Source organism: Camelus bactrianus, chromosome 19 (assembly GCF_048773025.1).
Source record: "Camelus bactrianus isolate YW-2024 breed Bactrian camel chromosome 19, ASM4877302v1, whole genome shotgun sequence".
Taxonomy (NCBI): domain Eukaryota; kingdom Metazoa; phylum Chordata; class Mammalia; order Artiodactyla; family Camelidae; genus Camelus; species Camelus bactrianus.
The window spans coordinates 4,863,308-4,888,566 of record NC_133557.1 but is presented as its reverse complement, the minus strand read 5'-3'; the positions used below and the strand labels follow the sequence as shown (position 1 = coordinate 4,888,566).

At 41.8% G+C, this 25,259-nt stretch overlaps 1 protein-coding gene across 1 annotated transcript in view; it reads right to left on the bottom strand.

The window, feature by feature from the left end:
* Positions 1–20,552: 20,552 nt before the first annotated feature.
* The window catches only part of TMX4 (thioredoxin related transmembrane protein 4), a 36,043-nt gene continuing 31,336 nt past the window's right edge, over positions 20,553–25,259 (bottom strand). Inside the window, exon 8 of the mRNA XM_074346941.1 lies at positions 20,553–25,019. Within this exon, the coding sequence (XP_074203042.1) occupies positions 24,610–25,019 (410 nt within the window). The 3' untranslated portion in view covers positions 20,553–24,609. The remainder of the gene's footprint in view (positions 25,020–25,259) is intronic.

Below are 25,259 nucleotides of genomic sequence, written 5' to 3'. Positions count from 1 at the left end.
CCTGATTGGCTTGTGATGGTTGGGTCATAAGACTTGTTCTGGCCAAAGAATTGCGGGTGGAAGTGGAGTGTGTCACTTCTGGGACAGAGAATTTAATTGGAACTGAGACCCTCTGGGCCTCTCTTTTCCTCTGCTGTGACAACAAATATTCCAAATGCTAGCTGCTCTAACAGTCTGAGTTCCCAAATGTGGACCTCACGGGCTCAGCCCCCAGCCAGTCCAGCATGGCTTGGTAGTATGAGCAAGAATAAACCTTTGCTGTTTTAAGACGCTGACATTTTGAAGTTCTTTTTATTGCACACTTTTATAATAAAGTTATAAATTTAACTTTTATAAAAAGGTCAAAAAGTGGGCAGTGGCTCAGTTCCTGGGAATCCCAGCCCCTTCCCCAAAATAGTTGGAATAATCCTCCACTTGTTAGCATAGGAAATTACTGAGCTGGTAACTTAAAAAATAGTACTAGAAGGAGTAACAAAAAGAGAAAAAAAAAAAACAGTTGGGTATTTGTTAAGGGGTGAGTGGTAGGAAAATCATCAAAGGTAAGAAGGGTGAAAATTCATGACATGCAGTGGCAGAACCATTATTATTCACGTCACTCTACGTAACTTGGAAGGCAGGCCACATACTTAATGAACATGAGTCCCTAAGGGAAGAACTTGGAAAACAAAATATGTAGCATGGCTACTTCTTGGCTGTATTGGGTGCATTATTACAAGGAAAAAAAAAAAAAGTTTCACAAAGGCATAGCTGGTTTATACAAAGTTAAAAAAAAAAAAAAAAAGATTCTCCATTGGAGAATCCAAAAGATTCTCCAAAGTGTTCAGAGACTCAGAAATTTGGAAGGCTTGGAGATGCAACTGGTTCCCAAACCTGCACATAAAATAAAAATTTTAAAAGATGTTTGAGTGATAAAGGCCATTTCAAACTCAGTTCTGTGAGAGGATCAAACCTAGGTGGGGCACATCCTTCACACTCCTTGTCAGCGCAGCTGAATGAAATAAGCCATCTCAGAGCAAGATCCAAACAAGAATATGAATCCTTTCAACTGGACAACATGACTTCGGGAAAAGAGCAAAAACTGTAGCTCAGATACCCGAGGTGTGCTGCTCCAGTTACCCCATCCTGTGGAGCGCCGTCCCAAATGTAGTGACAGAAAGCAAGGTCTGCTGTGACGTGTTTATGGACTCTGTGTGCCAAGAATTTGGACATGGCAAACAGGGAGGGCTTCACTCTCTCCCATGATGTGTGGCCTCAGATAGTATTACCTGACTATACGGGGGCTAGAATCATCTAGAAGCCAATCCCTCACGTATCTGGCACCATGACTAGGATGCCTCAAAGGCTAGAGTCAGCTGGGACATCAATCAGAGAACCTTCTTCGTGTCACTAGGATTTCTTCACAACACAGTAGCCTCAGGTGAATGGACTTCTTACACGATGGCTCAGCATCCCAAGAGTGAATATTCTAGCAAACAATGTGTAAGCTACATGGCTTTTCACAGCCCAGCGTCAGAAGTCAAATAGCATCACTTTCTCTGCTTTTGGTCAAATCCATCTCAAATTCACCTAGATTCAGACAGAAGGAGACACAGACTTCAACTCTTTTTTTTTTTTTTTTTAAATTGTAACTAATCTACAATTATGTTTCAGGTATACAACATAGTGATTCAATCTTTTGTTTTTCTTTTTATCATCACTGATAGTCTTTATTTATTTACTTATTTATTTTAATTGAAGTATAGTTGACATACAATATTGCTTTCAGGTGCATAACATTGTGGTTCCACACTTACGTACACTATGAAATGATCTCCATATTGTCTAGTAACCATCTGTCACCAAAGTTATTACAATATTATTGATTGTATTCTCTGTGCTGTATATTACATCACTATTATTTATTCTATGGTTATAAGTCTGTTCCTCTTAAATCCCCTTCATCTACTTTGTCTGTTTTCCTACCATCCTCCCCTTTGGCATCACTAGTTTGTTTTCTGTATCTATGAGTCTGTCTCTGTTTTCTTTTGTTGATACATTTGTTTTGGCTTTTTTTTAGATTCCACAAATAAGGGAAATAATGGGTCTTTCTCTGTCTAACTTATTTCACTTAGAATAATACTCTTGGGGTCCATACATGTTGTTCCAAATGGTAAGATACCGTTCTTTTTTATGGCTGAGTAGTATTCTAGTGTGTATTCTTGGGTTGCTTCCATATCTTGGCTATTGTAAATAATGCAGCAATGAACATAGAGGTGCATGTATCTTTCTGAATTAGTGTTTTCATTGTCTCTGCATAAATCCCCTACAGTGGGGTTGCTGGATCTTATGGTAGTTCTATTTTTAATTTTTTGAGGGGCCTCCATGCTGTTTTCCATAGTGGCTACACCAATTTATAGTCCCATCTACAGGGCGCAAGCATTCCCTTTTCTCCACATCCTCACCAACACTTCTCATTTGTTGGTGTTTTTGATAATAACCATTCTGACAGGTGTGAGGTGGTATCTCATTGTGGTTTGACTTGCATTCCCCTGATGATTAGTGACGTTATGCACCTTTTCAGGTACCTGTGGGCCATCTTCTGTCTTCTTTGAAAAATGTCCATTCAGGTCCTCTGTCCATTTTTTAATCAGATTTTTTTATATTGAGTTATATGAGTTCTTTGTATGTTTTGGCTATCAATGCCTTATTAGATATATGATTTGCAAATATTTTGTCCCATTCAGTAGGTTGCTGTTTTGTTTTGTTGATGGTTTCCTTCACTATTCGAAAGCTTTTTGGTTTGATGCGGTCCCATCTGTTTATTTTTCTTTTGTTTCCCTTGCCTGACGAGACATAACCAAAAAAAAACAAAAAACAAAAACTGATGTCAGAAAGCATACTGCCTTTGTTTTCTTCTAGGAGTTTTATGGTTTCAAGTCTTACATCTAAGTCTTTTAAATCCATTTTGAATTTATTTTTTTGTATATGGCATAAGACAGAGACTCCAACTCTTTTATTTTATTTTATTATTTTGGGGGCGTGGGGAGATAATTAAGTTTATTTATTAATTTATTTTTTTAACGGAGGTACTGGGTATTGAATCCAGGACCTCGTGCATACTAGGCACACATTCTACCACTGAGTTATACCCTCCCCCAGAGACACCAACTCTTAATGAAATAAGTGTCTGAGAACTTGTGGTCACATTTTAAAACGACAATAGATGCACAATAATATCAAAAGAGAGGAAGAGCGAGCAGCCTAGGGGCAAAAAAGGCAAAAAAGAAAATGTAAACATTTTCCTCTTACTTATCAAGAATCCATTCTTGAAAATCAGAAATTCTACATCAAAATGCAAATTGTGAACTTACTTCCTACTGTTTAAATGGGGGAAGTTATAATACATTAAATGCCAACACTCAATCCTCAACCAGTTTCCTAAAAACAGAACCAAAATAAAGCAAAGCATCTACATGGAAGTTCTAAACTCTTGTCAGAATATAAAATGCTTAAAACATCACTTCCTGATAGTCAAACAATGTAAAATATTAAAATGTTAACAATTACTTTGTGTGCGCTGAGAAACCTCGGGTCACTGCAGACTCTCAGTGCACTTACCAGAGACCCTGCGTGTGTTTCTGCTGTTTTACAAATTTTAAACAGAAAGCAGAGCAAGAGTCCCACCCACATCATTTTGTTTAAAACGTTCAATTGCATTTGGTGCAAACAAATATACATTTTTGTTTATAAACATTGTTCAAATAATCAATTGTAATGATCTGTATCTTTCAATTGTGAGTATTAAAAACCAAAATGTGTTTTATTAGAGAACAAGAGAGGACTTCAGAATTACTACAGACAAGAACAGTCTGAAGTTTTCTCTTTCTTCCCCTTCCTACTGGCTTTTCTGTTTCCGATCTGCAGCTGTGTATTTTCTGTGTAGGACAGTGCCTAGCGAACGTCTCTCAGACCCATCTGGGAATTGAGCATAGATTCCAAGGCTCACCTCCAGCATTTCTGATTTAGTGGGTCTAGAGTGGGGTCTGAGTATTTACATATCAAATATTCGATGCTGCTGATCCACAGTGTAAGTAGTTCCTCTATAGAGGACAGGAAACCTCTTTTTTTTGCTTAACTTCTTATCTCTCCAGATAAAAAGAAGCCACAATCCAACCCAGTGGAGAGAGTCCTGTGCTTCACCTCTGATGTCCAAAGTCCCACACATCACAGAGTGGAGCTCCTGGGCTCTTGAGTTGAACGTCATCATTAAATGGGAACTCCTGTTCCCCTCCCTCGGAAAGGGAATGAGTTTGTTTTGTTCAGAAGCCAAAGTGGGCCACATATTTGCTTCAACAAGTACATCCAGCTTCTCCCTTCAAGACATATTCTGATTCCCCTGTGGAAGGCGCCCTGCTAGTTCTGAGCCATATAACTAGTTCTGGCCAATGAATTGTTAGTGGAAGTGATGACTGTCAATTTGGGATCGGAGCATTTAATCACCAATGCAAGACCCTTCCTACCTCTTTTTCCCTAGTCACAGCAGCCAGTATGTCTCAACAGTGGCTTTTGCCAGCCTGGGTCATAGACCAAGGGTGAGGAAGAGGAGAGTCCCAGGCAACACGCGGTAGGAACATAGTGTGATCACAAATGATACCTTTGCTGTTCTAGGTCACATATTGTATTCCAATCTTATATATATATATATGGCCTAAGGTAGGAATCCATTTATTTTTCAAATAACTAACCAACTGTCTCCCTATCACTTACTGAATAGCCCATCCCATCTCTCCATTCATTGGATAATCTTCTTTAAGGCAGAATATGTCATACTCTGCACATAACCACTAGAACCTAAAATGTGTCCTTTGATTAGCAAAAAAAAAAAACTAACTATATGCTGCAATATTGCTTATGTAGATGTAAAGATGGTCCCAAGGTTAATGATGGGAGAAGATGGATAATAAGGGCTGGTAATGACACTGTCTGTAAGCAAGCAGTGTGCAGAAAGAGAAGCCAGCAATCTCCAGAACAGGCTATTCTTAAAAAACAGCTGTACATGGAAATGGTGAGCCAGAGGAAACCGGCTAATAATGAGATGTCAGCTCTCCGACTTCAGAGATTAATAATCAGAATTGAGATGACCTGAAACAGTTTGGTTTAAACTATAGTCTTGTACCAGGAGAAAAGGCTTGGGATGTTTAAACAAGACATAATTTCTTCAAGTAGACAATTTGAAGCCAGACAGGAATGACAGCTCTACCTAAAAGTGATGCTTAAAGAAAATTGCTGTCCTTGGATACACATCCTGGAATAGATTCTCATTCTGCAGGTACCTTGTCTTAGCGGGTGAGACATAGATGCAGGCCATCTTCCTACACTTGTTCAGCTATTTGACGCTCTTATGAATGTTATAGATGATTATTATTAGGATGTTCCTTGTAAGTTATTCCCAGTCACTAAAGACTGAAAGTCACATATCCATATACATGTCAAATGAAAAACATCGGTGAGCATATCTGCAAACTAGAAAATTGCTAGGGCTGACATCTTTTGGAAATTACTAAAATAAGAGAATATTATTATGAGAAATAGATGTAGGAACCATGCAAATTTATTAAAAAGCAAATGGACTTGGAAAAGGAGTAGACAATGAATTTCCATCCCTCGTCTCTAGTTTTGTTGATAGTGGTAAGGCGATAATTTTTTTTTTAAAGAATAGTAACTCAGTATTTTTTTAAAATCCGTTTTTATATTGTGATACTTCAACCCAATATGATGCTCAACTCAGTATTGCTGGAAATAGCCCTTGTGGCAGGGATTTTTAGGACAATGAAATTATTCTGTATGATACTATAGTGGCTACATGTCATGCATTTGTCAAAGCCCATAGAATGTACAACATCAAGAGTGAACCCTAGTGTAAACTATGGAATTTGTTTGATAATAATGTGCCCATGTTGGTTCATCGATTGTGCCAAATATGTGCACTGATGAGGGAGGTTGAGGGGAGGGGAGTATGTGTGTGTGGGCGGGGAGGGCTATGGACAAACTCTCTCTATTTTCTGCTTAATTCTGTTGTGAACCTGAAACTGCTCTAAAAGAATAAAGTCTATTAAAAAAGAAAAAAATTATATATATATATATATATATATATATATATATCTCCCTTGTGGCAAGCATACATGGTTGCCCATCCACAAAGGATAGCCCAGAAGAAAAGACATTTGACTTCTGTCTTATCACCAGCGAGGGAATAGTTTGGCAGAAATGGCATTTTTTCCATCTGCTTAGGGACTAGGTGAAGTGAATAGTTCACTGCGAGGTTTCAGGCCAACATAGTTTATTTACAGGATGATTGATTCTCAGTTTTTAAAAATTCTAGTGGAAATCATGCATTTACCCAACATTAAGCTTTACAATTTACAAAAATATAGTCTCTCTGCTTTTCACTGTAAATCTATTTGCTCAATATATATTGATATGTATTATGATAGTGTATTGTTATGCATAATGTGTTATTTTAATATATATTATTACAGTAAGATTATTGATCAAAAATTATAAATACTTCAGGCTAAGGCAAAATCAGAAAGCAGTATTATTTTTAAAGGCAATTTTTGGGGGTGGTCATTTCTTTAGAAACATTGGGTCCAAGTGACGAGGGCGGACGGAAATAATAAATGACTCCCCTTGCTTTTTCATCACACAAACGTTGACTATCTTCCCCACGCTGGACAGTTCATCCCTGTGACTCCTGTCTTTTGTAACTGGCAGTTTGTACCTCTTCATTCCTTTCATCTATTTCACTCCACCGCCTTGACCCCCCCGCCCCTCTGGCAACCGTCATTTGTTCTCGGCATCTATGACTCTCACTCTGCGTTGTTATGGTTGCTCCTTGTTTTGTATTTTAGATTCCGCATGTGCTGAGTGAGAGCGTAACACCCTAGCTCCATCCACGTTGTTGCAAATGGCAACGTATCACTATTTTTATGGCTGAATAATATTCTATTGTGTACATATATCACACCTTCCTTACCACTAGTCTAGCCAAGGGTACACAGGTTGCCTCCATAGCTTGGCTATTGTAAATAATGATGCAATGAACATAGGTGTGCATGTATCTTTTTGAATTAGTATTTTTGTTATCTTTGGGAAAACACCCAGATGTGGAATTGCTGGATTGTATGGTATCTCTATTTTTAATTTTTTGAGAAACTTCCATACTGTTTTCCATAGTGGCTGCACCTACTTACATCCCCACCAACTGTGCGTGAAGATTCCCTTTCCCCCGCATTCTCACCAATGCTTTGTTGTTCATTGTCTTTTTCACAAAAGCCATTCTGACAGGTGTGAAGTGATGTTGTGGTTTTGAATACATTTACCTGATGATTAGTGATGTCAGGTTGTCTTTTCATGTGCCTGTCGGCCATCTGTGTGTCTTCTCTGGAAAAGTGTCTATTCAGTTTCTCTGCTCATTTTTTAATTAAGTTGTTTGGTTTTTTAGTGCTGAGTTTAGGAGTCATTTATATATCTGGATATTAACCCCCTTATCAGATACATCATTTGCATATATCTTCTCCCATTTAGTGAGTGGCCTTTTCAAGTTTGCTGATAGTTTTCCTTGCTGTACAAAAACATTTCAGTTTGATGTAGTCACATCTGTTTATTTTTGCTTTTGGCCTCCTTGCTTGAGACATAATCCAAAAAATATTGCTGAGACCAGTGTCAAAGAATGATGTCAATTCTGCCTACGTTTTCTTCTAGGAGTTTTATGGTTTCAAGTCTTGCATTTAAGTCTTGAGTTTATTTTGAGTTTAAATTTTGAGTTTATTTTTGTATATGGTGTTAGAACATGGTCCAGTTTGATTCTTTTGCATGAAGCTGTCCAGTCTTCTCAACACCATCTATTGAAGAGGCTGCCTTTTCCCCATTGTATCTTCTTGGGGTTCTCTGTGCTTCCTGGGCCTGGATGTCTCTTTCCTTTCCCAGGTTAGGGGATTTGTTAGCTACTATTGCTTTAGATAAATTCGCTGCCTCTTTCTCTCTCTCTTCTCCTTCTGGCACCTCTACAAACAAATGTTAGTAAGCTTGATGCTGTCCCAGAGGTTTCTTAAACTGTCCTCATTTAAAAAAAATTTTTTTTCTATTTAGCCTGGATGATTTCCACTATTGTCTTCCAGCTCACTAATCTGTCCCTCTGTACCATCTAATCTGCTGTTGATTCCTTCTAATGTATTTTTCATGTCAGTTATTGTATTCCTCAGCTCTGTTCGATTCCTTTTTACATGTTCTCTTTCCTTGTTAAACTTTTCGCTGTGTCCATCCATTTTTCCCCCGAGCTGTTTAAGTATCTTTATCATCAGTACCTTGAACTCTTTATTGGGTAGATTGCTTATCTCCGCTTTGCTTAGTTCTTCTTCTGTGGTTTTTGTCTTGTTCCTTCTTTTGGAGCATATGTTTTGTCACCTCATTTTGCCTAATTCTTTGTTTTGGGTGTTTTCGTTCTGTTTTGTTTTCAGTTTTTTGTTTGTTTGTTTGTTTTGACATCAGATAGGTTGGTTACATTTCCCAGTCTTGGAGAAGTAGCTTCGTATAAGAGACATCCTGTGGGGCCCAGCAGCACACTCCTCTCTGGTCACCAGAGATGTTACCTAGGAGTATCCCCAAGGTGGGCTGAGCGGGCCCTTCTGCTGTGCTAGGACCAAACACTGAGGGTGTGCTAATCCCTGGCCCAGTCGGCTGCCGGGCCCTGCCTCATGTGTGCGTCACTGCTAGGTGAGGCTGGGTCCTGATGATGTGTCTAGCTGCACGGCTCAGGGGGCCCTGGCACTGGTGTCAGCCGACCGGTGGGCAGGGCTTGGGCCTTGAAAGTCCTGGGCTGGTCTTGGGCTGCTGGTGGGCAATGCCAGCGCAGGGCCCAGGGGTTCCCGGGGTGGGTGCTGGCCCACTTGAGCGGTCCAGGTCCTGCTGTGGCTGGTTGTGGATGCACGGGGAGCCCGGGACTGGTGCAGAATGCTGGTGGGTGCGGCTGTGACACAATACAGCCGGCTGCTTGGGTTAGGGTGTCCCAGAACTGGTGCTGGTCCCCTGGTGGGTGGTGCCAGGTCCTGGCACTGCTGAGGCCCCCTCTCATGAGTGTGTAGTGCAAAACCAGAACAACCACCCTGGTTTGCAGAGAGACTGCTTCACAATGTCCTCCATTGGTAATTCCAATACTGGTATATTACCAAGTAGTATTTCTAAATTAATATCAGATATAGATACCAGAGGAGTCTCTCAAGTATTTGTCTCTTTCTCACCAAATTTTACACTGTCAGGTGCTAGGAAATAGAAACAGTAGTTCAATTTCATGTTAGTGCACCAAGCTGCCAGACTGGTCTGTTTCATGTGTCAAAGGAGGTTTCCCCTGCAGGTCTCACCTTCCCTGTGCCCCAAGCCCCCCCTGCCACCACCACCAAAGACCCCTCTATGGAGAGTGATTCAGCTGATGGTTCCCCTCTTTGCCTTTTCCACCTTTCCCCCTCTTTCTGCCTTGCATGCAGAAAGCTCCAGCAATCATCTTAGAACAATGATGTGACCCAAGAATGGGGGTCAGAACTACAGGTGGCAGGGCAGAAAGAGATAAGGAGCCCGGGTCCTGAGGCCCCCAAAACCTTCTGATCAACTCCAGCCCCTACTCTTGACTTCTTTCACATAATGGAGCATAACTCTTTATCTTATTCACTTTCTTTATATTTGGGGTATTTTTTGCTAGCATCCAAACTCGGTTCTTCAATGACCCAGACCGCAGTTCATTGGCATGCCCAGGAAAGGACTTAATAAGGTAATAAGACATATAACATATGTATATATGCACACACACATATGCAATATATATACTCACAATATTGTGTGTGTCTACAGGTAGCTGAAATTGCAGTCATTGTTGACTGAGAATTAAATGAAACAATGCAAAATCTATAGATTAGAAATAATTAGAATTCCTTGAGATCAGTCTCACTGAGTAAAATCCCAGAAGCATGCATTAAAACGTTAGGTCTTTTGTTTTGTTTTCTTCTCTACAGATGTATTGGGATGAACACGGGGTGTGGATGCGTGAGTGTGTTCTGTTATTTTGACACTGAACATTAAAAATTTCCATTCTAAAATTCCTGAAAAACTAAAAATAGATTTATCATATGATCCAGCAATCCCACGCCTGGGTATATATCCAGAGGGAACTCTAATTTGAAAAGATACATGCACCCCAATGTTCATAGCAGCACTATTTACAGTAGCCAAGACATGAAAGCAACCTAAATGTCCATCAACAGATGACTGGATAAAGAAGTTGTGGTATGTGTATACATATATGGAATGTGTATAGATATAATGGTATACTATTCAACCATAAAATAATACCATTTGCTGCAACATGGATGGACCTAGAGATCGTCATTCTTAGTGAAGTAAGCCAGAAAGGGAAAGGAAAATACCATATATCACTTATATGTGGAATCTGGAAAAAAAAAAGATACAAACGAACTTATTTACAAAACAGACTTACAGACGTAGAAAACAAACTTACGGTTACCAGAGGGGAAAGGGCATGGGAACAGATAAATTGGGAGCTTGAGATTTGCAGATACTAACTACTATATATAAAATAGATAAACAAAAAATTTATACTCTATAGCACAGGGAACCATATTCAATATCTTGCAGTGACATATAATGAAAAAGAATATGAAAAGGAATATATGTATGTGTATGTATGACTGAAGCATTTTCACACCAGACATTGACCCAACATTATAGACTGATTATACTTCAACCAAAAAAAAAAAAAAATCAGCATTCTAAAATGCTGTTTTGGTTCTTCTAAACTGCAATCTTCCAATATATTCAAACACTATCAAGGAGAACAGGACAGAAACTATGGGAATATTCATAGTGCCTAACTCTAATTTCTGATGCCACAGAGTAGAAAGATGGATTCCTCTCCAGTTTCCTTATAAACTGATATTTTCAAGCCATGTGTCTCCCAGACTGGAAGACTTTATGATTTCTTAGATTGGAAATAGATTAAATATGTAATCAACCACTAAGCCAGTCACTCTGTTTTTGGAAATCTCAGCAGAGGAAATGTTCTAATCTGTGCAAGACACTAGATAAAAGACATACTCTGATGGCGAACCCCAGCACCCCCGGTGGACGTGAGCCCCCCCTTGCCGAGGCAGGGCAGCACTAACGCGATTTTGGCTTGAGTAATGGTCCTTGTTTCTTCATGAACCCGTCCAGCAGCTGTCAAGCTCCAAGAAAGACTCTTTCCATCTGTTGAATGAGATCTTTATGATCCCAGCTCTCTCTTCAATAATAAACAACAGAATGCTCCCAAGGTTCTGTAGGTTATTTTAAATTTACCCCCTGCCAATAACTCCGTTATAATCAGGAAAACAAAGGCTGCTTTCAACCTCTGTGTGGCACCTGAGCGAAGTCTACCAGTCGGCCCATTGTAGAAAATAAAAGCAGATGATTTTTCAGGTGTTCAATCTTTACTATCTCTGTTACGCCCCAGCCATGGGCAGCCCCTTGAGTAAAAAGAAAAATCCGTTTTTTTGTTTTTTTTTTCACAGCTGGCTTTCTTTCCAAGCTAGCATGAGATAATGTTGTGATGAAACCTTGTAGCTCTTTTCAACTCATGCTTTACCCTCTGCGGATTAACTTCTGAAAGTTAAATCCGTATGTGTTTAAGAAACCTATGGCACTCTTGTTTAAGAAAGGCAAAATCACACACACAAGAAGATAGGAACTGTTGAAAACAAGCATGGCGAATTTGCAGCAGAATGAGAATTGAAAAAAATCCATCTTAATCTTCTCCGCATCAGGTGGCTTTCAAAAAAATTGTCCCCTCTGAGCTATGATGTCACTTCTGAAAACAACAATCACAATGATGTTTTTTCACAAGCCCTCAGCACACTCTCATCCACCTCTTTCTTCTCTTAGGGCCCACATTCATCTCTTCAGTTCAGTTAGACAATCTTGGGAACCAGGCTAGCTCCATCATTCTCAGTCCTTTTGTCTTAATAGGATTTTCCAGAAATCACGTGTGAATGGACCATACAAATTATTCTTATCCTTCAGTTCTCAGTAGCAGGAAAGTGTCTGTTAATGAGATTTCAGAATTGATAGACATTAACAGTTTCCAGAAAGGAGATGGTGTCATTTTCAATGTGCCAGAAACAATTTTCCAAAGGACAGCCAAGTTCAAAAAGCATAGGAAATATAAAATGATGGACTTAAAATTATGGTCATAAGCACAGGTTATTTATTTTTGGCCAGTATTTCTCAGCAGAAATAAAATTTTTTTTTTTTATTCTTCCAGTCTGGAGTCACTCACTACCTACTGCTCCAAAAATCAATATTTGAAAATGTTAAATAATTCCTGCCCATAGGGGATATGTAAGTTCTCAGAATGTTTGGATACATATAAAATGAGTGGTACCTGGAATTCAAGTTCAACTAATGGGATGCAATCTATTTTATATCTACTTTTTTTTTCATTTCCCGTGATTGGCACAGGAAAACAGCAGATTCTAAAGTTGTTTCCCAAAGCAGGTTCCATGGATGATTAATAGATATTCCTTGACAGAAATATATGTAGAGAAAAATATGTACTTCCATGAAAAATTATGACGGTTTAGATGACAGGGGCTTCCAGGTTATCTGACTTTAAGTCTCTCACTGTCTTTGAATTATTTTACAACCATATAAGTTGTAAACAACTGAAGGAAATGAAAAATAATTCTTGTCTAAAGACAAGCAAATTCAGGCCTGTCCTATGGAAAAATCAAAAGACTTCCGTCTCTATCTCGTTGAAACACCAGTATTACTTCCATTTGCACATTCTTCTTATGTTCCTGATCTAGCAATGTGTCTGTTTTCAGCCTTGTCTGTCTGTTTCTCTTATTGATTATGAGTTGAAGTTTTAACCTATATTCATTTTTTATCTGTGTGTGAGTCATTTTACCCCTGCATTAAAATGAGCTTTTAACATATCTATGTTTTTATCTATCTATATATATACACACACGTACATACATACATATATATATTTTAAAGATAATACATGTTTGGGAAGGGCTGGTAAAGAGGACAGGGAACTGAGCTGAGACTTGGCAACCTTCTTCCAGGCTGTCATTAACCATGGATGGCTGTTGGTTAACTTTGTATTATGGAAAATCTCAGAGATTCCAAAGTAGAGAAAATATATAATGGCCTTCCCTCCACGTAACCACTACCCAACTCTTGCACCTGCTGTGGTCAAGCTTATTTCTTCTATCCTCTCCCCACGGTTTCCCATGGGATTATTTTGGAGCACCTTCTAGGTTTCATATCATTTTGCATATTTCTAAAAAATAAAGTCTCAAAAAATAGAGCCACAATACCATTGTCATACCTAAAGTTGAAGGAGAATTCCTTTAACTCATGAAATAATTCATTTTTTGGCTCTGAGCTCGAAGACCCTGTTCACCTCTACCACACTATTTGAAAATACACCCTCAAGGGTATCTTGCTTTTGTGCAGCGGCTACACTTCTGAAATATTGAGCTTGATCTGAAATTTTAGAAATCAAACTCTTGTTTAAATGTGTCACAATGAATTACTACTTAAGGAAAATGAGCAAGAAATCATTTTGAATGAGCATCTTCGATTAATATGCTTGTATGTCTAGGTGTCAGCTGTCCTAAAACTCCTCCACTACTGATCTACTTCAAGAAGTCTTATAAAATGACAGTACTTCCAATGCACAAGCAAATTACTAAAACAGGGTCTCTGAATTTCCCTACAAGGTCGGGAACATAAGGGTGCTTATCTTTAGAGCTGCCTCTAACGTATGAGCGATCAGGAAGCACTCTGGAATCAAGAGATGGAATTGTCTTCCCTGTTAATGGTTGGAAGCTCTCTTAGCTCAGGCTGCTATAGCAAAACATCGCAGATTGATGGCTTAACAACAGAATCATTTTCTCCCAAGAAAATTAATCCCAAGGTCAAGGTACCAGCTGCCTCGGTTCCTGGGGAGAGCTTTCTTCCTGGTTTTCAAATGGCAACCCCTTCACCGTGTCCTCATACAAAAGGGAGAGAGAAGGTGAGAACAGGGTTAGAGCTAAAGAAACAGACCTAATATGGAGTCAGATTTTTCTTCCCTGTTATGGAGAGACTCTCTTTGAGTTGCCAATGACGTAATGCTGAGAGGTGTACAACCCTCGGGAGAGAGTTTTACATATAAAATTAAATTCCATACAGAAAATCAGACAAACAAACATCAGTCATGGCACACTCTTTGCTGGGAACCCACAGTGATGACGTGGAAGGAAGGAGAGACAGAGGGAAAATTCTTGCCATGCTAGAGCAGCAAGTGTGAGATTTTCTTTTTTCTATACCCTCAAGGGTAATTCACTTCCAAGCAAACAGGAAACACTGAATGGAATTAATATCACTCGCTTAGAACTTATTACAACATCTTTCACTCAGAAGTGAAATTTGCTATAAATAAAAGTTGGGGAAGGAAGAACAATGGTTTTATTTCTAGTTTTAGGCTGAAGACCCCAAGTATCAAAGAGAGAGAAAAAAGATGGGTGTGGGGAGGGAGGTGATGGGCAAAGATATCGTCCAGAGAGGCAACGAATTCTACCAGCTGTAGTTTATGATTATTTCCTTGTCATGGGGCAGGAACAGTACATAAATGTATGAGTATTTGATGGCTCCCCCAGAGGGGAGGAGCACAGCTGCCTCCCACTTCGTCCTTTGTCCTCTTTGTATCCCCTAGACCTTAATGCACAAACTCAGAGGAATCGGTGGAGAGGGAGGCACAAAAGAAAATAAAAGTTAAAAATATCTGTAGCAGGAAAGGGTGAGGTTCATTTGTGAAAGGAGGGGAAAACGAGGCATGGAAGGAGGAGGGGGAAAACAGAAGCTTCTGGGAAATTGTCCAGGGGAATGTTTGTGGGGAAGAGAATGGAGAATGAGACAAAGGGATGGAAGTTGAAGGATAACTTGTGCACCCACATAACAGGTAGTCGAAGAATAAAAAGAAATGAGGTAGAGATTTTGAGAAATGTCAGTGTGGGTAAGAGTTGTACTCTCCTGAGTACTTTTCCAGAGATAAAATTAATTACTTATGGTCCTGGTCCCTAGGTTGAGCTGTGTTGGCTGGAAAGACGGAACAATGTGGACTCATTGGATTTAGATGGGTTACACCGGGGGAGTGAACCTCCAAGTCTCTGGACTTGTGATGTGACATCCTACTGTGCTTTGAATTAAGTTGTCACCTGAGTCAACAGTGCATTTTGGTGTGAAGACCAGACCCTTAGAACAATGAAATAAAGACGTGAGGAATGGGTTCTTGAAACAACTCTAGAAAGCCAGAGCGATGTGGTTGAGGCTTGCTGAAATAGAAACTGTAATTGGGAGGAAAAAAAGGAAAAATAATTCCAATTTGGAAATCAGATCTATGAAGCAAAAATAATGAATTAAATTGAGATTGTCTTTAAAAGGAAAATTTCTCTTCTCAAATTGCAAACTGGACATTAGTTTTAAGACAGCTTCAGTAGCCATCTGACTTCTTAAGAAATTGTATTTGTTTCTCAGCAGAGAAAGAAGGGCTATGTCAGTCCTGACTGGATCACACAGAAGATGCTGCCTTGCTCCACTGGTGGTGAACACATGTATTCCAGGGGGATCTGGCTGCTGCCATGGAAGTTGGCTGCCAGCAGACTTTGGAACCACTGGAACAAAATAATAGCTCCCAGAAACTTGAGAAACTTGTGGGAAATACCATGCCAACAAAGAGTCAAATAAAAAACCTAGAGTTGTGATTTGACCATTCCACCAAAATGATACAAAGATGCACAGACACAGACATAATGAGATGCTAGTATCTAACATCCTACACCAGGGATGACTTATGAAGTCAAAGCTAGAGGAGCTGCCATTAGCTAGTTAGGGATGATTCTGAGAGGATGTGCCCGTAAGAAGTGGCGGGCAGGATTCCAAAGGTGGACTGTCTGCCAGGGGTGATGGAATGAGGCTTGGCAAATCTACTGGTTGGAGCAATTAGGTGAGGGAGCCATGATTTCCTGGATTTTAATCCTGAAGCAAGAGCTGTTACTGAGTCCAAGCTTGTACTGCTTCCTGCATGACAGGCCAATAAATGGAGAGACAAGGTGTTGGGGCAGGGAATGGCGACATTATTTGGAAAGCCAGCTGACCAAGAAGGTGGTGGACTAATGTCCCAAAGAGCCATCTTGCCTGGATTTGGATGTTAGGTTCTTTTATAGAGAAAAGGGGTGGGGGGAAAGTAGAAAAGGTGATAAGTTGTTGCAAATATTTCCTGGTTCCTGCCAGACTCCGGAGGGAATGTGTTAACTTCTTCCTTCCTACAGTCATTCATTGATGTCAGGATGTTAAAAGGTATTTTAGCTTAATGCTCAGACATGGGAGGCAGGGCTCCCAGAGGTGGGCCATTATCTATTTTTTAAGCTCTAGGCAACATTCCTTTCATGATTAACTTGTAGCAGAAGCAACAGGATACAAAGGTTAAAATAAAAGAAACAGATCTAATATGGATCAGATTGGTTCTTCCCTATCACAGAGCCTCGTGAATTCTCACTGTGGGTGAAGAAGACCCAGGCTGAGGAGGATAAAGGATGGATTTTAACAGCCTTCAGAATGATCACCTAATGGGGCTCATGCCAGAGGCCTTGACCAGAGTTAGGGAACTGGAAGTTATAGCAAGGGTACCCTCTTATTGAAGTCTTCTCAGGGGAGCGTAAGTAGAATCCAGATCCTTATCTGGGACCCCAGAAGACAGCTCTTTTTGTAGGTCGGGCACTAACTTGCTTCCAGTGCAAGTAGTTTTCCTATGGTGAGCGGAGATTTGAAAGAACCCAGCATGGGTGAGTCCACGCAGAGATCGCCCCTGGCCTGCCTGCTCAGACTTGGAGGACTGGATGTGGCCAGTGTTCGCCCTGCTGCAGAGAAGAGGGGCGCCTAGTGGTGGCCACCACCTCCAGGTGGTTTATCAGATGAATCATCTTTTGCTATTTGAGGAACGGGGGCTGGAGCAGAGGAACCGAGGTTCTCTGGGGAGGCGGTGGGGGGGGGCAGGGATTATTTATTAAATCTGAGATGTTTCTAGAAACTCCATCAGGGACTTTTCCCATTCTTTGCCTCCAGTGTTTGTGGAAAGGACAGAGGTGAGTTTTGGCAGAAGCTGCCTGACAGAGACACCTGTCAGGGATTTTGATCTGTGTGAAATCAACTAGAGAAGTTGGGGGCAGCAGATGGAAAATGTGTACCAGGCACGGCTTCTTCCCACACATGGGCTTTCGTGGTGCCTCTCTCACCTCCCCTCCCGATCAAGGAGAATTCTGGCAACGTCATTTGGGTATCTGCTACTTGCCTGGAGCTCTATGGCCTAATCGTGCTGAGGAACTGAGATGGGGGATCTGTATCAGAAAGGATCTGTGGACAAAGGGCTTTCTCCAAAAAAGGTAAAACTGGAGCAGTAGTAGGGGAGAGGAAAATGGAGGTGGAGAGAGACCGCTAACGCTCAGACTTGGGACACAGAGCGCATTCTTCAGGGGTAGACTAGAGACTCAAAGGAGGGAAGAGTGCTGGCTCTGGGGAAGGGGACCGATCGCTTTGGGTACTAAAAGAGGCAGAGGATGAAAGGAACATAGGGAAATCAATGTTTACTTTTGATTGCTAGATTATGGTCCTCTGAATGCAAGAAGCCACAAATCCTACATGAGCCCCAGGATTTATTTAGAGCATGGAATCCTACCTCATAGCATAGGAAAAAAAAAAAATGCAGGAGAATTTTACCACTCAACTTAAGAACTCAGTCATTACCAACGTACTTCTCCCAGCATTTACACTTGCTTCCAGGATCACCTCATCCTGCTTTCAGGAGCTGGACAGATCAAGGCTGTGCCTACTTCTGGCTCCTTCTTATTCCTAGTATGAGTCCTTTCAGAGATCCAACCCAAACCAGGGGGTTTTACAGGCCATCCCATCCCAAGCCAATCCTTGTCTCCTCGGCGCTCAGAGCTCTCAAAAACATCACTCAGCCTCTCAACACACCCAGTTCGCTTCTAGAAATAGCAAATGCCCTCCACAAAAAAGCTGTCCCTAACACCAAGGTCACATTCCTGACTTTCCATCTCCCCTAAATCCTGACCTGCTAATCCTTCATTATTTTATAAACTCCGATGCCCTTAAGCAAGATGTGTGTGTATAAAATGTATACTACTACCTTACCTTGTAATTACTTATTTAGAGCAGCTTTTCTAGTTGTCCTCCCTAGGAGGGGCTGGTTAAAACTGTCTAGAACGTCATCAATGGATGTGGACATCCCTTTCCACCCCCGCTGTGAAGATGAGGCACAGAGAAGGTAGGTCACTTGCTCAAGCTCATACCACTGCCAGATGGTGGACCTGGACTCACCCCCAGGAAGATTACTCCAGTATCTGTTGCCTCAAGCATCTGTTCCCTGCAAGGGTGAAACACATTAGCTTTTTGGTGATATGAGAACAAATCTTGGAAAATCCTGAGGCATGTATCTCTAACATTCGTTCCAATATTTCTACCAAAGTTCATGAGCAAAGTCATTTGTGAATGTGTCATAGTCAGAAGATAGCACGGGCCAGCTAAGAACTAGGCATTTTCCGCGTGTCTGTTAACAGAAGAATAAACAATGTGCTGCACATTCATGCAGTGAAATACTGCACACCCAGAGGACGGAGCCGCTGAGACTTACCTACAGCAAGGATAAACCTAGAGCATCCTAAGAGGAAAAAAACGCCCTCTTCTTTTGAGTTTTATATTTCTTCTTTAATGTTTTTAAGAATTTTTAAGTTTTAAGTTATCTGATGTTATCATCTCAAGGATTAAGGCAAATCTAATCCTGCTACCTGATGAATAGCCTGTGTATTTTGTCATTCTGAGTTGCGATGGCTCAGCCAAGAACTTCCCATTGAGATACACGTCAGTCCTGTTTTACCATACGTGCAGCTTAAAGGTTGCTTGTGTGCATCTGAGGGGTCCCAAGTCCATCTCGGCCTCAGCAAGCCCTAACCTTGCCCTTCTGGCCACGTGTACCATCCAAACCCTCAGCCCAAATCAGCTTCCCTTTTTTTTTATGAACTCACAGAGCATCTCTCTTCTACCTGTAATTCTTACCCAACTTATTCATGTCCATCTTTCCAAACAAAACATGAACTCTCTGAGAACAACTGCTCAGTTTGAAAACTCCGGTACCTTTAGGACCAATCACAGCAAAGACCGGACGGGAGACACATCCAGCCGTGGGCCCAGAGGGGCGCTTCCCTCTCCCGCCTGCATGCAGCCACACCACTAACACTGCTCAGGAGCTCGGTCTTCATGAGGCGACTGGGTGCAGAGGAGGAAAGACGAAGTCTTTGTGGAGAGATGCTAGCTCTCGAATCACCCTTTTTCTTAAGTCGATGGCAAGATCACAAATCCCGACCTCCCTTTTGGTTAGGTGCGACCCTGTGCCTAAGTCCTTTCATGGGAAACGTGAACGGAAGAGATGCAGGTGCGCCTCTCGGCAGCCTCGCTCTAGCACCCCCAGGAACGCTCCGCCACTCTCCTTCTCCTTCTGGCTGACTGGGAGGAAGGTGAAGACAGGCGGCCACCGTGGAAGTCACACGTTAGACAGCAGAGCCTCCCTCGGCCTGGGTCCCAGGAAAACCTCCATGAAGCAGAGCCTCTGCTCCCTGGGATGCCTGACCTGAACTTAAGTGAAGCAATAAAATTCTCGTTCTTAAAGCCCCAGGGACTTGGGAGTCTGTAAACAGTCTAGACTAGCCTAATCCAGTTCTCAGATTCACGCGGGTCACATGCCCTTAGAATTCCTATAACTGCAGAGGAACAGGCGCCAGAGTTTCTGAGACTGGGGCGAAGAGGGGATTGCGTTTTGCATCTCAGTGTTGTTTGGCTCCCACCAAAGATTAAGAGCAAGTTCCTGTAGGTGGAGCCACCGCATAATGGGTATCTTCCCATTAGCATTCTGAGCCAGTCTCTCTGCGGGAAGCCTTGGTGGTAAGGAAGTTTAATCATTTTCTTACTACACATGCCTCTACCATCTTTCAAAAGTGAAAAATCCCATATCCATTACTTCAGTCCCTGAGGGTGTTTAATAAGAGTCACTGCACGTCCTTTGAGCTTCTCCACTGCTATAGCAATAGAGAGGGAGGGTCAGGTGTAGACCCGTCTCCTGAATGCCCTAGGAGACCAGGCCACTTCCAGGTCAGTGTCTTGAGGGATCAGCAACAACCCCTTGCCCTCTGCTCCAGCCCCGGTCACCTCCAGACCTCAGGACACTGGAGATTCTGTGGACAACACAATGGCTGTGACGAGGAGGAAGCCTTGGACCTCTGAACTTAATTCTTGGTTCTGTGCAACTTTCCAAAGCAGCTAAAAGGTAATGGTTTGGCTTTTAAATCAAGTTAAGGAGGACGGAGAAAGAAAGGGAAAACAGACTGGATGGAGGATGGACACACAAAAAATCATTTTTTAACGAAGTATTATTTTTCACTGCCTAGGCAAATGACTTCTGTGAAATGCTTATATGAAAAGCAATACACGGTTTTGTTTTGACTTAGTTATCATTATCATTAGGTTTGGTGTAAATGGAAATTTACAACAAAATGAAAGCGAACAGCATCACGGGTTATGTACAGTCCTGTGACAAGGCGGCCTGCAGTTCAGGCAATGTACCGCTTGGGACACACGTCTTGGTTTCCCATTCCAGTTACTGCAGATGCTACATGAGGAAGCAAAACATACATGGATGAAGAGAAAAATAAGTATCACTAGGCTAAAAAAATTAAGACTATTACAAAGGATATAAATAGCCAACTTATAATGTATTGCAGTACAAATAAACAGTAATTTTAGTATAAAAACTGCACTTGCATGAAGAAGCTATTTAATAACAATGATTCAACTGCATCGGAAACAGGCTAAGGTTGTATGAGTCACATATATACACCGTCACAGTCCACAGGGAACTTTAATAAGCCATCTGAAGGCCAGGCATCCTGTCTGAAACTATCCAAGGTCCTTCACCCAAACCTCCTGGTTCAGGAAAGATGCCCAAAGAGCCGTCCCGTCAGGGTTCATCAGACTTGACTCCACATTCGGTTTTAAGACAAGCTGTACCTTCTAAAGGGGATCAAAACATAGGACTGAGGTCAACAGATACTACACAAGACAGGACTCTTCTGTTGGCACAAAAGGTTTACATGAATACTTTCTAAAATGTTCTATCTGACAGGATGGGCCAAGCACGCATGTGTAATACTGGCAGAAATAGTGCTTTATCACGGGGATGAAGGACACAGGTAAACCAACCACTGATGCTCATGAGCAAAGGCACCAGTCTCTGCCTTCCTCCTCTCACTTCATCCCAATTTAAGGTTTTATGCTGAAATCTCAGTGTATCCTATCATCTCTACCTTTTTTTGGACTCTTTTAATGTTTCCCATGTTGTAAGGCAAGTATACAGGCTCCACTCTTAAAGGACTTGGTAATAAAGAGTCCCACACTGAGTACTTGCCATCAGAGACATTTTTATCCCCCACCCAAATCATGGAGCAATGCCACGGCTATTAAGGATTTTGGCCATAAGAGCCAAACTCTGGCTTTTCCCACTGTCAGAGTCAACCTGTCCGAAGCCTGTTTGCTTTTTGTTACAGTTGTTATTTTGGATCTTTTTGTCACTGAGACCTGCAGCTGACAGGGCTCACGTGCCCAAGATCGCACCCAGGCCGTGCGGGGCCCTGAGACCCGAACGGGCCAGGCCTCTCACCCCACCTGTGCTCCCACCTCACAGGGAGAGGAGGAAGTGGGCCTCCCTGTGCGCTGCTGCATCATGAGGTCTCTAAGCAAGTTGGTGTGGTTTGGCAAGAGATGAATGATAAAAAAAAAAACTAAGAAAATGGAGCTAGTTTTAACCTTTCCCTCTAATCAATGAACAGGCATCCCACTTCAGCAACTCACACATAAAGGACTACACCCCCATTCTGAAAGCCAGTTTTACTTAACTTACCTGATTTTGAGACATATAAAATACTATTCTATAATTAAATAACTGATACTGTCACATAAGGAACCATGGTTTTTTTTTTTTATTTTTTTGAATCAAAATCATGTTTTCATGCACTTGACTTCTGGCTTAAATATATTATCTGCAGGAAAAATTTATCAAATCCTATTGACATGTTAATCTAATTTTAGTTATTTTAGGTTGGCTTTCTTCCTTTAGTTCTATATTCAGTAATATTAAAAACCTAAAGGCTGCAAATAGAACGAAATTAAATTAGATGTGTACTTATCAGGCCATTTAGTAAAAACCCCATCTTTTGCCAGGATATTAAAAAAAATAAAAATAAAAAATAAAAACAGGAAAAGTGGTCCACATTGCCAGATATTCTGACTTTTAATGGATCTGCTTCTCCGAACTGTTTTCTCCTCTTCCTCCAATTTTCTTAAGTATTTCTGAGAAAGAAAATATATTTTTCTCATTATATAATTAGATACTACTTGGAGTCCAATTGGAAATTGGCCTTACATTTATAAAAAGCCAAAGCAGATTCTATTCCTTCATTCCTTCCTCTTTAGTCAAATACTCCACTTAAAATAAAATGAGAATTATTTCAACATGGGGGTAGGGAAGGGATCACACACAGGAAAGTCAAACTATGAAACCCTTCTTATCCCATACCCTTGAACTTGACCTTAATGATCTCTGAAAACTTTGTTTCAGCTGATTAGAAAAGAAAGGAATGCAGTGACGGGAGGGCAGGCCCAGCTCAGGCACCATTTGATTCTCCCTGAGAACCTCCCTCAGGACCACGGCGCTTTGAGCAAGGATGTGTCAGAGACCGAGACAGCAGGAGGGGCAAGAAATGAGCAAAAGGCAAGGCCCTCCCAGTCGCTCGGTTCTCTGATGGCCTCAGACTTGAGGTCGTGCTGCTGTCTGAAGAGAAAAACCACTGGCCAGTCTTAATGAACTTCGCCGTACTGGGGGATGAGGCTGTCAGGGAACTGAGTTGGAAAGATGAAAAATAACCATCTCTAAAAAATGGATTCTGTCAGAATAAAAACTCTCTTTGTGTGAGGCTTGCAACGGGCTCATTCAGCCACACCAAGGGTTGAGTTTCAGACCCCACCCCCCACTCCAGTGAGCCCGTGTTCAGAGTTAACACAAGGTAAGGGTTATCTAAACAGCCAGGAGTACACAGCGTATTTCTTTCTAAAGACGACAGCAGCCTTTTGAATTTCATAAACCTATGCTACTGATTCTGTCTGGACCCAAGGGGTGCAGGATCAACTTTAGACATCTTTCATAAGGCGGGAATCAAATTTTATGAATTTATTCTAAAACACAAATCAAGTAGATGGAAGGATTTTTTAAAAGACATTGGGCCCCCTGGGTATTTTTAGTAGATTGAGTATTGAGAGATTTACAGGGATAAAATTCTTTACACGATTAAGGACGAAAGGAACGAAACCAAATCTTTCATTTCCAGACACTCACTTTCACTAATCCTTTCACCGAAAGCACATCACTGAATTAAAACCAGAAGGGGCTTCTCAGGTATTATCGAAGTGGCTCAAGGGCCAGGGAGCCCTTGAGATGGAAACAGAGCAACACAGCATTCAAAGCTTTCCTCGCAGGACTGCCTTGTCCCGGCAAGACTTAGGAGATGTCTGGCTTCAAAAGGAATGTTGCTAAGGGAACATTTTGAAAAAAAAAAATCACTACAGTTTGGCTAAAAACAACAACTAAAATCTCTCCTGTAAAACCCCTACTTCCTTTTGAATCTCCGAAGGCTACAGCATTTCATCTGAGACGCTTGGCAGTCAAGGCTTCAGGGGTTGGGCTTCTTGACAACCTGAGCCCTTAAGTCAGGATGGAGGCCGCCGATGTCGAGCTGACTACCTTCAGAGTCGTCCCGCGCAGGAAGTACCGTGCAGGGCGTGGGGGCCCGCAGGCCCACGGGGGGAAAGGTGGAAATGTTACAGGGAAGAAGTAAAACCCGACAAGGCCGACTTACAGTCAGGATGACTTCCAAGCACTCTTCTACAATAATATCCAAGACCCTCTAAAAAAGCACCCCTGTACTAAGGTGCCTGATGTATCTTACAGTTTGACAATAAACACTTGATACAAGAGGAGGAAGCAGGTTGGCTGTGCTGTGAGGATGCCCTGCTCCCACCTCGGAGGCCCAAAGCCCCATTGGCTGTCTACGAACAGGGCGAGGAGGGCTGGGGAGAGCTTCCTCTGCTCAGAACTCTGTGGCCCCAAGTAAATGAACCTGTGCCCATCCCAGGGCTCAGACAGATCCTAACAGCATGTTTGTTTTCTGTATCCTGATTGTCATGCCCAAAAGATTCCCCTTAACACACACAAGGCTCAATGCCAGGAGACTACAAGACTAGAGATCAGTTTTTAAGAGAAGCTTGCTCATTTAGGAAAAAAATAAGGGTTTAGTTTAACCTGCAGACCAGAGGGAAGCTGGCGTATTTCTCTGGTCTGTATTGTTGGAAATGCTGGCATCAAGCCGACGGCCCCTTGTCAGCATGCTGACTTCTGCGCTGCCTCAATGTGTCTTCAGCCACCTCTGCGTCGGTTGAAGGGGGCTGCTCGGAGGCGGCGTCCAGAGCCTCATCTGGCCCGACGTCTGGCCCGACGTCTGGCCCCACGTCTGGCCCCACGTCTGGCCCCAGGTCCTCCCGGGCCTCTCTCGGGGCCGGGTCCTGGGCGGCACCACTCTCCTCATCCGCACCAGCGGCGGGGCCGTCCTCCTCTTCCTCCTCTGCTTCGTCCTCGTCACCCAGCTCCTCCTTCTCTTCTTCCTCATCTACAAGGCTGTCTTTGTTTTCTTCTTCATTGGAATCCTCTTTTTCCTCCTCTGCATCCTGCAACTGTTCAGCTGCGTGAGCCTCCTCTGACCTCAGAGTCTGCCCTGTGGAGGCAAGAGAGGGGAACAGCCTGAGTAAACAATGGGCATTTACAAATACTGTATCCTTTCACTTACAGGCAGAATCTAAAAACTAACATGAACAAATGAATATAACAAAACAGAAACAGACTCACAGATACAGAAAACAGACTAGTGTTACCAGAAGGGAGAGGCAAGACAGGGGAAGGGGACAGGTACAAATTACAAGCCATAATATAAATAAGGTACAAGGGTATCATATAC